This window comes from Aedes albopictus, chromosome 1 (genome assembly GCF_035046485.1).
Source record: "Aedes albopictus strain Foshan chromosome 1, AalbF5, whole genome shotgun sequence".
Taxonomy (NCBI): Eukaryota; Metazoa; Arthropoda; class Insecta; order Diptera; family Culicidae; genus Aedes; species Aedes albopictus.
Window position 1 is genome coordinate 157,327,751 of NC_085136.1, and position 16,576 is coordinate 157,344,326.

Consider the following 16,576-nt stretch of genomic DNA (forward strand, 5'->3'; position numbering starts at 1 on the left):
CCAAAAGTTCGTCCAAGTATTCTTCTAGAAGCTTCTCCGCATACTTCTCCACCATATCCAGCAGGAGTTTCTACAGCTGTTCCTCCAAAAATGTTCACAAAATTCCTCCTGAAAATATCTGGAGGAATTCAGAGGGAAATTCTGAAGAAACTCGTACTATGGAACTACTAGAGCTCTTGGAGCAACTCCTTCAGGAATTTCCGGAGGAATCCCTTAAGATATGCTTGACGGAGCCCCTGCACAAACTTTCTGTGGAAATCCTGAGGAGCTCCTGGTTGAACCCATGATGGAATTTTCGGAGGAATTCCTGAAGGAATTCTCTGGAAGGAAACTTTTGTATGAATTCTTGGGAAAGAAATTTCCGAAGAAACTCCTGCAGTAAGCCTTCCAGTTCATGTTGATAAAAAAAAAACTAACAACAAGACTGGAAAAAGTTTCAGGCACCAAACTGTCCACACTGCCTATGTATTGTTGTGTTTTCAATCCTGGTTCTATCGATCAGTAGCTTCTGCGGAATTCACACTTCCGTTCATAGGAGTATGCCTATATCTTGGTATGGTGGTATGAACTAACAACCAAGCCGATCTGTGAAAAGTTCAGGTCGTGCGGCAGAAGTTTCACGCATCCGATGTATTCGTTCAATACATGGTCTTCATGCCTAATTTCACCTTCTATAAGTATTCTTACTTGTCCGCAACCTACCGAATACTATCATATCTATCAGTTTATTATACACTTTGATCTCTACTCTCTTACACACTGAGTAGAAAATGACCGATAAAGCCATAAAATTATTTACTTCTACTTTTTTTCTTAACTCTGGTCATTTTCTTCTTACTCACTGTTACGCGGAGCACCCAGCTTACAGTCGCCACGCTGCCGCAGCTCATACATAGCATCATTCTTTCGCATTTTCGTCTCTGCCCAAGACCGACGACTTTCTCCTTAGGGGCTGTCCATTTATTACGTAAGGGAAATTTCACGATTTTTCGACACCGCAACTCGGTCGGTTCTCGTGCCTGCCTCCGCCGGCCGTGGTTCCTAGACCGTGGGCGACCCACTAAAAAATAACGATTAAGAAAAAGAGGCCTTCTGTAGGAGATCCTCTTCTCTCACCGTGTGCTTTGCCGGTCTGGTGGATCCTCACGCTGCGCTGGCTGGTCTTTAAAGTGGATGGATTTAGCTTCGGACGAATCTTTCGGGTGCCTCACTACACGAAGCTCTTCCGCGTGGTACTATCACGTTTTACGGTACCGCGCACCGCCCAAACGGAAAAATAATCTGATTCCGTGGATCACCTTTGCTGCTGCTTGGTGTGCACCGGGAAATATCCGGATCCCCGTAATCTCCGGTTGATTCTAGCTGTCGATACCGCCGTTATATTCCACCAAGAGATTTGCACTGGCAACATGTGCGACCTGCACCACTCGTCTGACTTTACTTTCTGTATGGCTAGAGGTGAATTTCTTGCGGAGTGACGCAATCGCACGACTGCACTTAGGGACTGATACGGCATGAACTGATTTTACCAAGCCTGCATATTGCCTTGCTGTTCCGATCGGCTTGATAGCGTAAGAACCCATCGGTTGTGAGCTAGTGTTCGGCGGATCTCTTCATGATCTGAATGTCTTTGATAGTAGTGCCTCCGCTACCGCTGTTAGCGACTTTGCGCTGATCGATGAATAATGATGATTGATTATTGGCTCGGATGCGGAAGGCGACACCGTGTGTGTGCAATCCGTATGTGATGGACAGATGCAAAAGTTTCCTGCTTGCAGGCTACTTGTGGAGCACAGGGGTTCACAAATTGCGACTTGCGGCTTCAATATATTTTTATGACAACTACAACGTAAGCGTTTCTAATGACTAACAAAACTAAACGTAACAAATTTTCAGAGGAACTCCCGAATGGATTTCAGAAAGTATAGCTAGAAATAATCCGAAAAGTATATTTGAGGGAACTCTCGAAAGCATTGCTATTCCGATATTTCTACATTGCTATTGTATTATAACTAGCAGTCCCTGGCAAACTTTGCCATGCCTACAGCGTTTTTTGACGAAGTCCCCGTTCAAAATGTTGCAAAAATGGATTTTTGAGAACTCTCAACTTTCCCATGCTTATTTTGCCACATAAATCTTCCTTCGCTGAAAACTAACAGAACAAAACTATTACGATCCTAATCGGACCTTCCGTTCGCAAGTTATGTACGGTCCCACGTATGCCACTGCATTTTATATAGATAGATAGATATAATAGAATATTGAATTTGGACATAATAAAGTAATAATAAATTATTAAGAGAATTTAAACGCGAATTAAACACTTTTCACTCGCATCAGATATGTAAGCGCATAATCATCATTTACGGATAATAACATTAATTTCAATTTGTTGCTGAAAACAAACGTCACGTATTTGAAAACAGCAATTCTCGCATGATCAGGATTATCGCAATTAAATGACAAAAGTCCAATCCAAACATTTGATTTGAGCAACAAATGAACGGAAGCTATAATTTTTCAATCATTGTCCTGTCCCTCCGACATGCACATATCATCTCCCCTAACGAGGGTGAACTCTATTTTATCGAACAAACATAGTCCCAAGCTCCAGAAAATTGCACCACTATAAATCACCCTGTCCTGCCCGTCCGTTTCTCTCAGCCGGTCGCAACAGTTTCACTAACCCTCGCAAGAATTCAAATATATACCTACGCATATTTCCTTCCAACTCTCAAACCTACCCCATAACAGTTATCATCCTCTGAAAAACAAAAACTCACGTTTGTAGTTCTGTTTGTTGTACCACCAGTCGTAATTTTGTTCGTAGACACAGAAAGCATAAATAAATCCACTAATAAAATGTATAATTCACTGCACTTTAGCACCGCACAGAGCACCTTTGCACATCGCTTATCTCCCAACCAGCTCTTTCCGAGCGGCGGAGCTGCTCCTCGCAGATCCCTTCTCTCATCATCCCATCTTCCACCTTCCTAATGTCCCATTTAATATCAATATTGAATCAACTTCCATTTGCAACCCGCCGCACTCGCAATCACAGGACGCACTCCCCACAATGCTTTATTTAACCGCACAATCCAACAACCGGCGACTGTGGAAATTTATCACTTTGCAAGACTATTTTTGCACATTTGGACTAATTTTCACTTTTCTACTACCCTTCACGATGCGACACGCAACCACGATATCACCATCAACCACCGTAACGTCGCGGATAATCCGATAATCAGGTGGCCTGGATCAAAGCGGACGCGAAAGCGATCCTCGCAATCCACGAGCACGTGATCACCAACAACGGGCGGTTGTCGGTTACGCACAATGACTACAACACCTGGACCCTGGTGATACGGAACGTCAAGATGGAGGACCGAGGGGTGTACATGTGCCAGGTCAACACCGACCCGATGAAAATGCAGGTGAGAGTTTGTCAAATAACGTTAATTGGTTTTGTAAGCACAATAGTCTATTTTATGAGGCTAGTCAAATGACAGAAGTACGCGCTCTGATGTTTACGTTTTCAATCATCATCCGGTTGATGATGGTTAATGACTGCGCGCAAGTCAAGCGTAGCTTTTGAAACTGGCTTAAACAATAATTAGAAATTTTTATTTAATTTATTTTCGCAAGTTAACGAGTGAATTGCAACGAAAAAAACACCTGATTAATTATTGAGTTTTGTATTGCTTCTTCGACAGCTTTTGAGCCTATTTTGGCTCAAATTTCTCATATCTCCAATTTGTCGAATAAGTACCTTTTCAAAAATTACACGATATTCCAGCAAAACAATCGTGCGTGGAATTCTGTCAGTTGACGCCGCTGCTGCGATCAGCTGTTCTGAAACGTCTCGTAAAATGGCTTATATCCATATCAACTGAAAGTAGGGCTAGGTGGATCAGTTGCTCGGTCGTATGCTGAAGATACTAGGTTCAATCCCTGGTTCGTCCCTTTCCTCCTACTTTGTATATTTATTTCCAAATTCTCACTTTTCATGTCAACTCATGCGTTTATAGCCACCGGAAGAACCAGAAACGTGTGGAAAAACACCGTTTTCCTTCTTTCGGGGATGGCAGACCTCGCGCTTCGATAAGCTGGCATTTGTAGAGTGATTGCTTATGGAGGGTTACACTGACGATCTATCCAGCGATGATGTACAGCCGAGTCTCGTATTAGACGCTGCCACCCACTTTACGCCCACCGCTATTTCTCAGCTGTTTGATTCAAGATCTAGCTGATTTTTTTTAGCGTAGTTAGTGCTTACTATAGACTCACCACACACAAAAAATATTTAGTTCGAAGACAACCTGGAAATCGCGGTGAACGTAAAGTGTGTGGCAGCGTCCAATAGGAGACTCGACTGTACATCATTGCTGGATAGATCGTCAATGTAATCACTCTACAAATGCCAGCTTATCGAAGCGCGAGGTCTGCCATCCCCGAAAGAAGAAATGGACACAAACCGATATACTGGTGGTGTCCAGAAATCGGAGAAATTCGCGCAGCCTGCCCAAGAGCTAGAAGGCGGATGCAAAGAGCGCGCACCGATGAGGGTAGAACGGAACGTAAGTAAGGCCTACAGACTGGCTAAACTGGCACTGAACAAAGATATTAGTGCACGTAAACGGGAGTGCTTCAAAGCTACCAAGCATCCACCACGACCCCTTGGGGTGATGCCTACGGAGTACGCCTCACACAGCGGTGAGGCTGATCTAGTAGTACACAAATCTGTGTAACTTCTGTAACCGTGTGGAAACAAACGTTGTTCCCGCGCCACGATACAAGACCATGGGCCCCCGTTCACTATGGCCAAACCGGCCAAAGCGACGTCACCCCGGTTACGAACGACGAGCCCCTCACAATAGCTCAGAATGGCTATACAGATGCGCCTAGACAAAAGCGAATTTTTGGAGGCAAAGATTGGTTTTACAGCCCATACCCGGGAAGCACCCTAACGACCCGTCGGCGTACATGCCTATCTGCCTTCTGAACACCGCCGGGAATTTTTTGGAACGGATCATTCTGTCGAGGCTGATGGTCCATACTGAAAAGAAAAACGATGACTCTGGCCTCTCAGATAACTAGTTCGGCTTCCGGAAGGGTCGATCGACGGTGGACGCGTGAAGTACATTAATTTCTAACAACTAGGACACACTAATTCCAATCATATCATATGTTGAAATCAGGCACGCGATATTGGAGATAAGCACTGTCGCTGGAAGGTGGCAGCAGCTCTTCCTCTCTGGAGCCACCATATGTTGACGACGGGGCACTTACCGTTGCGAAGGTAGATGTCGACGACCGAAACTACTTATTGATACTCGGAGGATTGAGTGGTAGATAATTAAAATCGATTGGTCCAAATCGAATGTGGGAGCGATCACCTGGCCTTCCTAGATCCGGTCAAATTCTTTCGCATTCGAAGACGTGACTTAGTCGGATGAGGAAAAGTTGATCGCAATGCATTTATATTTTTCTAGACCCATGCCAAAGTTACTCGCATTCGGAACCGTGGTTTACCAGAGTGAGAAAATAAATGCTTGTCCACACTTGAATCGGCGTCAAACTGGCCTTTTCAGACTTTTGCCAAAGTTACTCGCATTCGGAATCGTAGCGTGCCAGAGTGGAAAAAGTTTGATCGATTCAGTATGATTTAGGACTTCCTCGATTCTAAGTACCAAGTAACCGGCTGTCCTCTAGGGGGCCAACTCGACTAACTGTTGGTCAGCCCACCATTTCCTCTGGAGATGAAGCACGATTGTGGATACTAGCTCATCATTTGTCATTAAAAACACCTCTCTCGGACCGAAGTGGTCTTGTAGCGTGAGTGCCCATCATCCTACCTCACGTTTCCATTATCCTCTGCAGCATCTCGGAAGAGCGTTCTGGTGGTGCAGATGTACTCTTCGTTCTGCATATAACTACCCTGTAGGCATCTCCCCAGGGGGTTGTGTTGGCAATCTAACAGAGATTAGCGAAGCATGCCCGCTTACGCGCTTTAATCGCTTTGTTCAGTGCCAATTTTGCCACCCTGTATGCCTCCTGTCGCTCCGCTCTCAACTCATCGGTCCGACCTCTTTGCATCCTTCTCTTTGCCCTATGGCAGGGTGCGCGGAGTTCCGCGGTTTCCTGGCACCACCAGTATAGTGGTCTGCGTCCATTCCTGGGTATAGATCGTTTCGGCATTGTTCCAATCCCTAAAGGTGCTTGTAACGCCTGCATTCGCAGCCTCGACGTTTAATCCCGCCATAGCCTCGAGTAGAGCCCAACTTCTCTCGTTCGTCGAGCGACTGACCCACTCGACCGCCAACGCGTTAAAGTGCCCACGGATGACCAAAGGAGTCAATCCTACTAGTACGCTTACTAGCGAGTCTACCATGGACGAGAACTCGTCTATCGGTCACCTGGGGGGCATGGCAACTGCAGTAGTGGATTTCGTCGATCTTCGCAATTGCGAAGCCCTCGCTCGTCGTGCAGATTATCTCCTGAACCGGGTACCGACCGGTCGTGCAGATCGCTGCTTTCTTAGCCTTGTCCACTACCCAGTTCTCATTATCGGGGGGATGCGATATGGGTCCGAAAGTAGTGCGATGTGTGTACTCGACTCCGAGGCAGACTTTAACAACAACTGCTGCGCGGCTTCACAGTGATTTAAGTTCAACTGTGTGACCTGCATCATTTTCGGCGAATCTGACTTAAATTCATGCTTGGGCACTTAAGCCCACCCATCACGGGGCCTTTTTTTTCGCCGTGAAAATCAGACATGTTAAGTGTAGAATTAGCTATAAGTTAAAATACACATTAATAAAAACAAAAAAAAAAAATCAGGCATGTTGGTGCCGATTTGCACACCCTGGCGAAATGGTCTGCTACTCCGCTGTGCTTCGCTTTGGTTTTTCTCAATACATTCTCTTTACTCTATTTACCAACCGTAATCCAAGGGTTTTCCTTCCCTTGGACCGGCTACTTTTCTGGCCCTCATCAAGGGGTTTCGGATCTTTACCTCTTTACCTTTACCTCTCGTTGCGCGACCGGTTTTGCGTTGCTCGCACTGCGCGGGCGTGTACTCATCACTGGCCAAGTGGCCACTCCTCGTCGACGTATCTCGGCCTTTTTGCTTGGGCCGAGTTTTTCATCGTTCCAGCAGCCCCACTTGGCTGCACCCTAGTCGTGCTGTCCGTAGAAGGGCGGTCCGTTTGCGTGGACCTCTCCACTCTACACGCATCGACCACACTTCCTCGTCACTCAACAAAAAAATCGTAATCTTTCATGGCGTGGGCCACCGAATTTCGGAGCTTAAGCAGACCTTTTTCAAGGTCTTTGCTGATATGGTTCCGGCCGCTCGTGTAGCCGATCAGCTCCTCGAGCTGTTCAGGAACTTATTGACATTGTTCCTGATGTTCCCAAGGCACCCCTGACCGTGCTGGGACACTTTGGAAGCTCTGCTTAATCTCCGCCACGCCTAGGAAAACTCTGCTTGAACTACTCGTGTGCAGTGCACATGATGCTCGGTTACCTTGCAGTGCCAAAGGTGATTAGTCCTCACTGGTTTTGAACATGCTTCGCCTAAGAAAAGTCGTCTTAAGCTCCCACCGTCATGCCGCATTGTATGGCACGCACGAAGATATACTACGCCCTAGAAAGTCAAGAAAATGTCTTTTCGAAAAAGTTCCTGGACCGAGCGGAAACCGAACTCGTCATCCTCAGCACGGTCTTGCTGAATACCTGCGTGCTTATCGCATTGGCTATATGGGCCCTTAACAATACATTAATTTTAAAGGTCAAGCACCCGGACGAGACCATGGTCGGTATGTCCGCTGTGCAGTGCGCATATGCGCGCCACCGAAGGTTTGCTTCATGTGTCTTGCACTGGGACACAAACCAGGGGGCTGTTAAGGCCCTCATAAGAACAAGCTATGTATGCGATGTAGAGGTGAGGGTCATAAGGTGCAAGACTGCACAAACCATCCCAAGTGATGATGATTAACCTGGGCTTGTTAGGGGAATATCTGTAAATAAAAGAAAATCGGGTTAAGTACGGTTCCTTTGAATTCCACTAAGAATTTACATCCTTTGACAGATACGTATTTCGACCTCAACTGTAAGGTCGTCTTCAGTGTTTTGTACGAGTCAAGTACAAGACACTGAAGACGACCTTACAGTTGAGGTCGAAATACGTATCTGTCAAAGGATGCAAATTCTTAGTGGAATTCAAAGGAACCGTACTTAAACCGATTTTCTTTTATTTACATCCCAAGTGCTTGATTCGTTCCTGGAAATTAGCGAATAATAAAGTGAGGTCCATGTTGCCCGTCCTTCAATAGAGTCACAGCTGACACATCGCAATGCAGGTAACGCAGCTGAACCTGAACCACTGTGACGCAGCTCAAAGATTCTTCGTTGACTGTAGGAGGTCTAAAGTCCCACACTCACTAAGCCTTCCGTTCTCCTTATTGCTTAGAGAAGAAAAATACACCTGTGTAGGTGTATTGTAAGCAGTGTCGAAAAAATTCAGCACAATGATGTTCAATTTGTGTGAAAACGAGCACAAATAAACAAACACAGTTACCCATAGCCACGAGGCCGAGAATGAACATGACAAAGAGAGACGAGACAATGAAAGCGGCGTCTTGGGGTGTCATCCACTGTAATTGAAGCTCAGTTCAGCTGAACTTCAGCTCGATGAATTCGAATATGAATTGAAATTGATTTATTATGGTTTAGGCATACAAATACCGATATGTTACCTTAATTCAATGCATTATAGTTACTTTTGGTGAGTGATGCAAAACAACTGCATTTTTTGCTTCTGCATCGTGCTTAATTAAAAATAATCAGTTGAAATTGAAAATACTGACTTTGAGTATCAGTAGGTGATTGAAGTTCAGCAGACAGCAGTCAAAAGAATTTCGAAAGCATACATTTCTGAGAATGCCGCTCGGGTTGTCAAGACGACTATCAAAACAAAAACAAATCAACGACGCTGGCGCCGCTGGGCGTCGGTGGAGCCGACCGTATTTTGACAATTGTCGTCACTGATTGTAAGTAACGCGCCTAATGAGCTGTGTCACATCATCTTATGAGTAATCAATACACAATCTATGATTTTAGGTCTGGCATCGACGTACCTACCACGGTTCACTCTCTGCCAAGCTACTATTTCTCAAAAGCACTCCGACATACCGGCATGAACTAGTTTATGAACAGAAAAAAGCCTCAGTGGATAAATGATGTATCTTACATATATACTGAATAAATCATCACTTTGCAACAAATTTCGTAGATAACTATTTTATTATTTAAACAACCGACTTTCATACCGTGTTAGTTTATTTATGACGTTTGGTTATACATATTCTAAGAACAATGACTTCATTATCATCAAATATCATGCCTCTTCCTCTCAGCAACCAAACTTGTAGCCATCTGTTCGACAGACTTTCATATCAGCTAATCAGATTACCGCTACCCAGCTCGGAAAACTCACATAAAAGACATGACATCTGCCGCATTCTTCCATCAAACTGTACCCTAGGCAAGCTTTAATTAAAACTACCGCTCTTTTTCATTACACAGACTGCATTTCTGGAAGTGGTGATCCCACCGGACATAGTCTACGAGGAAACTTCAGGCGACATGATGGTCCCGGAAGGTGGCTCTGCCAAATTGGTCTGCAAGGCTCGGGGCTACCCGAAACCGAAGATCATCTGGCGCCGGGAGGACGGCCGGGAAATAATCGCACGTAATGGCACCCACGGGAAGATGAAAGGTAGGTTGGAAAGTATGTTCCGTCGCCGGTCGTCAGTCAGTCAGTGCTTCGTGTTTCAATTTAATCTGGTACGTCTTCTTTCACACCATCGTCATCATTGTGCATGCAGCCACGGTCGTGGAAGGTGAGATGCTATCACTTACCAAGGTGACACGCTCGGAGATGGGTGCGTACATGTGCATCGCGTCCAACGGTGTCCCTCCGTCGGTGAGCAAACGGATGAAGCTCCAAGTACATTGTAAGTTTAATGGCCCTTTGCTTTTCTTTCGTTGTTATGCTATGCTTTTTACCCATTCAAAAGGTGAAACTTAGTTACGGAGATCCATTTCAACACAGAGTGTGGTACTTGTACAGAAGAGGTTTGGTTGCAGTGAGTCGCAGTCGAAAGCGTTCACTTGCCGTTTTACCTTACAATTTAGCCAAATTGAAGTAACACAAGTTTACAAAATAAAACGAAAGTCGTGAACTTCTGTCAACGACCAAAATTTTTGAAGCACAATTTAGTGCTGATTTCGAAACGGACCTTCAAAAAATTTTAAGTAGAACAGTTTTTGAGTTTTAGCTCAATATCGAGTTTTGCAACTTTTCAAAATATGTAATTTATTAAAATTCAAATATATTGCGTTTTGTTCAACCAATTTTAAATCTTTTCCCATAAATTAAAAGCTGAATACAATTCCATTCAATCATCTGAATACAGGTTTTGCGTCAGATTGATGAAATTCAAGATATTGTCGAGTTTTAGGGACGATCTTCTTAAATTTTAGCAAAATTCCCAGAAATTTTTGAAGAAATGTATTTTTTTCAATAAGAAAAAACCAACTTAAAAATTCTTTCTCGACGTTTATTTGACGTATCATATGTAGGCGAGTTACAGTAAAAATTTCAGGTCAATCGGAGTATTGATTACGGAGAATGAGATGTTTGAAGTGAGCGTATGGAAAGTCGAAAAAATTTCCGCTCTACTGTATTTTTTTTCTTTCGCGTTTTAGAACTCAGGGCATGATTCTACACCAAAAATGATCATCAACTTACCGAGTTCAAAAATGCTGTAAACTAGTGTAATCAACAATTCAAATTCCATCTCAAATCTATCAACGAAAATTTTTATATGGACAAAAGTCAACGATAGAAAAGGGTGTGAGGAGGTAACAGGGACACTTCAGGGGGTTCCAGGAAGATTCCATGGGGTCTAAGGGACGTTTCAGGGAGTCTCAGAGGGACTCTAAATAGAATTCATGAGCAATTTCTGTCAGAGGGTCTTAAGTGTTTTTACAGGTGTACCAAAGATTCTTATAGGTGTTTCAGGCAGTCACTGTGGGTCCTAGAAGGTTTCAGGAATAGAAGTGATTCTAGGCAATTTTAGAGGGTTCTCAGGGGTGTCCAGGAACGGCGCCCTAAATCTTTCTGAAATATCCCTAAAATTTCTTGAAGTGCCTCTGAAAGAACTGTAATCCCTCTAAAAGAAATACCATTCTCCCCAGAAGCCCACTGAAATCCCCTAAAATCCCCCTGACATGCCTCTGAAGCGCACCTAAAATTTCTTGGACCCACCTTATGCCTTCTTGAATTCCCTTAAAAAACTTGTGAAACCCCTTGGAAACTTCACCTTTTAGACTTCCCAGAAACCCCTGGAAACTCCCCTGGGGTTTATCTCAAACCTCCAGGAGCAGAACGTCTTCTCAAGAATTAAGTTCCATCATTCAAAGCCGACTCAATTCATACACAAAACTCCCTCTTTTTATGCCCTGTTTTAATAAATGATAACGGATCCTCTTGGCAATCTCACTACACTCGTACTGGCGATGCAATCAGTAGAACGACTCGACGGAGAGGGCATGGCTGTACATGAATTTTGATAACGATCTCTGTACAGTCATGGTCCTGTGAACTTAAGAGAACGTAAGGTCACAGAACAGATGTGTATCTTCGAACAAATTTGAAGTTTCGAGGTGGAAGTCGTAAAATTTTCACTTGGAGATCTAGATTGGAATGAATTTCTTTGGAGAAATAAAAAATCATCAAAGCGTGCCGCGTTCCCGCCCTATGCTCGCTGTACAAAAAAGCTTGCTTTCCACCACCAGGTTCGCTAGTGTCCAGCAATCAAACGAGCGGTTCTTTTCGTGATGAAGATTCACCCCCGTGGTAAGGTGTTTTTGATCACACCATTGGACTGAAAAGACAAGAAATTTTCCAAAGAATACATCAAGAACAATCGTAATCAATAAATTGAGAGATAAATTTATGAAAATATATTACAATTGTTTTGGTGGGATTCAAACTCACGACTCCTTATCGCCAATCTGACACTTTTACTAACTGGGTCACAGAACAAGTAACGATTATGTGAAATAGAAAGTCAAACTGGTTTCGTAGTGCCACCCTAACCGGGTCCGTCTTTCCAACTACAGTAAACGTTCGATAACTGCAACATGTTAACGTTTCACTTATCAAATGAAATTCGATAACTACAACAACTGACAGACGTCATGGAACTGTCAGTTGCTGCAGAATGCAGCCAATGTGCATACGGAAAACTTCGCACTGCAACAAAAGTGCATGCTTAAAACATCGCTGTTGACATTTCGTTTTGACGGATAGCGGTGCGTTAAATGTAAAATTGTTGCACTTAGCGGGCTTGCAGTTGCATTGCAGTTAAAGCGTTTGCACCGAGCGAACATCTACTGTATATCTCTGCTTCGGCTCTTAAGGCTAAGTCCCATCAAAACCTCATTGATGTTTAAAGGTTCTTTCTGTCCCCGTATGTGTTTGTGTTGTTGACAGCTAAAATTCATTGAAATTTACGATTTTCTTCGGTTGGTTAAACGATAGTAACTGCAAGTCCCCGTATATAAGTAATTCTCTGCATTGAAGGTGATATTTTCAATTCTGAGACGTTATAAGAAAAAATGAATCTTCAACACTTCTTGTCCTGCGGGTTTGCTTTCTTTTACTTTCTGTTTATCAACATACTATAAAGAGATGTCATATGAACTCACTTTCAAGTTCTTTGTCCACATTATGTGTCCATCTAGTAGCAATGGAAAAAGCTAGGAGCGGCTCTTTCACCAAGATGAGTAAAATTTCAAATAATTTCAATTCACACTTGTGACACTCTCCACTAAACTTTACTGCTGGGCATTTTTCTTCCCCGATGTCATGTGCCCTTTACATTTTGGCAAATGTGCTACAAAAAAATAAACTTTAAGCACGGTCGTCAAAGTTTCCAAGCCCTTTCCGACTGAAGGTTGCTTATAATGGTGTAGCAGAGCTGCTACTCGTGTCAAGAGGACCGTGGCAAAAGTGGAAAACTCTGGAGGAGTATTCACACATGCTCCAGAGATACGGACGGACAGATGAGCTTCCGGCCGCCGTTCGCTGCGTTGGTTGGTGGCGAAAATTACCATACAGATGTTGGTTGGTTGAGTGGCATTCCAGAGAGCACGGGGGTTGCCAAGCGTGTCCGGAATATATGGGTGAAAATTAATTTAAAGTAGGAGCGAATAGTTGCACTTCACCGACGACGGACGAACGGACGGACGAATGGACTGACGGTTTGACCCTCTTCAAGTTGGGCGAACTGAGGATGCGGAAACAATTTCAGCCACCGAAGAAGATACACGTACTGTTCAAAATACTTCAGTTTAAATAAATTTTAAATGCGTTTTTCATTGCGGTTATATGGGATACAGCAAACCTGTAATTTATATAATCTATTGACAATTGTGTTGAATGCGATAGAGGTCAATTTATAACAGTGCAGTGAACACGTGTGAATAGTGCCCTCCTTTTAAAAAGGGGTTTCAGCGGCGTACTAAGAGAGCTAAGAGGAGTTTCAAGGTGGTTCCAGGGGGTTTCAGGGGGTACCTGTAGATCTCAGTAACATTTTAGGGGGCCTCAAGGGAAACCTGTAGGCCTCAGAGGCGCTTCAGGGAGTCTCAGCGGGTGTCACGATGTTTCAGGGGGTTTCATGGGATCTGGAGCAATGCAGGGGTCTCAGAATCATCCTAGGGGGTTTTAGGGATGTTCAGGGGTTCCAAGGGGATATCCCGCCCAGGAGTTGGTGTCTACTACATACGAGGACTTTGTGGTCGCCAAAGCAAACGAGGTCTTCTTGTGTAGCTGTTATGCGCCTCCGCAGTGGTCGATCGAGTAGATTACGAAGATGATGGACTGTATTATGACCGTGCTGACAGAGCGAAGGCCGGTGGTAATAGCTGGTGACTTTGATGCCTGGGCCGTGGAATGGATAAGTCGTTTTACGAACCAGCGGGGTCAGCTCCTGGTAGGGGCACTGGCTATGCTAGATGTTGTTGGCAACGCACGCCAACGCCAAACTTATTAGGGGCTGTCCATAAACCACGTGGTCATTTTTTGGGACTTCTCAACCCCCCCCCCCCCCCCGCGTGGTCATTTGTCCATACAAAATTTTTTATTCGTCCATACAAAATGCTCATAGGCCGAACCCCCCCCCCCCCCCCTCATGATCACGTGGTTTATGGACAGCCCCTTATCAAACTTAGGAACAACCGGAGCAGCGAGCCACCGATCGGTCACAAACGCCAACGGTGCCGAACAGCTGAAAAACCATCTGCCGCAGAAAGTTGGCCACAGCGCGCTGGACTATCACTGCCCTTCGATCGTCCACCTTGCAATTGCGTGTCCTGAAAAGAATTCTGAATAACTCATCGAACTCCTCCTGTGGAATGGAAGGTTGCGAGCAATGCTGGCATCTGATAGCAGCAGCACCAGCCAAACGATCGAACCAAGCAGAGGCAGAATGGTTATGGGCGACGGTGAAATCCAGTGGTGACGATCGGAAGCTGCATCCAAACTGGAACGGGGAAGCGGCGGAATGCAAACTGCGGTGGAATCCGAGCAGCGACTAGACCAACAACTGTGTGCTTCCCATCCACAGGGCGCAGCTTTCTTCAGTGATATACCACAAGCAGTACTATTCACATTTTATTGTGTAGGGTAATTTGCCAATTGTTGCACACCTCATAAGAATAACATGGAGTGTGCAACAATAGGCGAGTTTTTAGCTGTATAAATTACAAAATATTTTCGGAGCTACCTACATGCTTCTTTATAGTTGTCGACTGTCGTCGGTGAGAAAAAAAAAACAAAACAAAAATCATCTGTGATTGGTCTACCAATCAGGGACCTTGTTTGTTTGGGTTGTAGGGTAGGTAATCAAAAGTTGAACCAAATGGCGGCTTTTCGCAGTAGCGCAAATTTTGAGTGATTTTTTCTCCCACATGGAAATAATTTACTACGGCAAAATCTTATGTACATGAAAGCCACGGGTATAAGCTTTCTGTTAAGTAGTAAAAAGTTTGTATTTGCACCGAATTTCATTGAAAAATTTGATTATTCGTCAACAATGATTTTAATCTTAATTTGAACCATCGTAATCATAATTTGAACCAATTTTAATCTTAATTTGAACTACTGGCGGCAGCAGCTCGAGCATCTCCCACAACAGCCAATTTCGTTCTGAACAATAGAAAAACACATGGATCTGCTAATTCCCATAACTATTTTTCATTAGGCAGTGGAATTTCAACTAAGAATATTCTAAACTCTTCAGGAACTTGGAAACTAAATTTGGAATTTTTCATCCCCTAAGAGTAAACAAAACAACCACTAGCGCAGTCTGCAGGCCAATACTGAAAGCTCGCCCCCGTTTACTAGTTCAAATTTAGATTACAAATGGTTCAACTTAAGATAACATTCTCCAAGTAAGAATTACTTAACATCTCAACAGCCAATTTCGTTCTGAACAATAGAAAAACACATGGATCTGCTAATTCCCATAACTATTTTTCATTAGGCAGTGGAATTTCAACTAAGAATATTCTAAACTCTTCAGGAACTTGGAAACTAAATTTGGAATTTTTCATCCCCTAAGAGTAAACAAAACAACCACTAGCGCAGTCTGCAGGCCAATACTGAAAGCTCGCCCCCGTTTACTAGTTCAAATTTAGATTACAAATGGTTCAACTCAAGATAACATTCTCCAAGTAAGAATTACTTAAATTTGATAATTTTATGACAGATAATGCAGAATATTAGTCGGTTGGTCGATTCTACGTTAAATAAGCTTTCATTTGACGTGTTCACATATTGCGTTTGATACAATGCATGAGCTGTATAAGTGCACCGAAAATGTGCTTTCCCTGAGGGGAAATGGGTGAAATCACAGTGATTTTTCAATTGCCTGTTTTCCATGACAAAAACGCTTTTTCAATGCTTTTAAAGTCCATGTTGTAGAATGTATCAGGTTTTATTACGGAAAGCTGTTTAACATCTTTTTCGGGACAATATTTGCCTAAAAAGTACGTCGTTTTAATGAATTTTGAAATGGTTCAAATTAAGATTACAATTTGACTAGTTCAAAGTTTAATTTCTTACCCTACATTATTAAAAACAGCGTCGTTCACTTTAGCAATGTGTTAGTAGGAATGGGTGACCTATGCCAACGGTTGTGTCGGGGTTTGTGTATGTTAGTGGTTTGTGGTGAAGGTGCTCGAAAAGATCATTCTCAACAGAATGTTGAGGCGCACTGAGGATGTAAATGGTTTGTTGAGCATCCAGTTCGGCTTCCAAAAGGGGAAGTCGACCTTAGACACTATCTTTTCGGTTGAAAAGATAGTTGGGATAGTACTCCAGCGTAAGTGAAAGCGGGGTTCGCTACTGTGCGGTAATGACTCTGGATGTAAGGAAAGCGTTCAATGGCGCCAGTCCCAAGCAACACAGAAGTCACAAAGGAGTATCGACAGTGTAGTT

The 16,576-nt window shown here is 43.7% G+C and overlaps 1 protein-coding gene across 2 annotated transcripts in view; it reads left to right on the forward strand.

Moving 5' to 3' along the window:
- Positions 1–16,576, forward strand: part of LOC109431349 (basement membrane-specific heparan sulfate proteoglycan core protein) — a 189,586-nt gene that overhangs the window by 111,771 nt on the left and 61,239 nt on the right. For both annotated transcript variants that reach the window (XM_062845623.1, XM_062845622.1), the window contains exons 6-8: positions 3,252–3,437; positions 9,592–9,784; positions 9,894–10,022. In XM_062845623.1, coding sequence (XP_062701607.1) covers positions 3,252–3,437; positions 9,592–9,784; positions 9,894–10,022 — 508 coding nt within the window. The remainder of the gene's footprint in view (positions 1–3,251; positions 3,438–9,591; positions 9,785–9,893; positions 10,023–16,576) is intronic.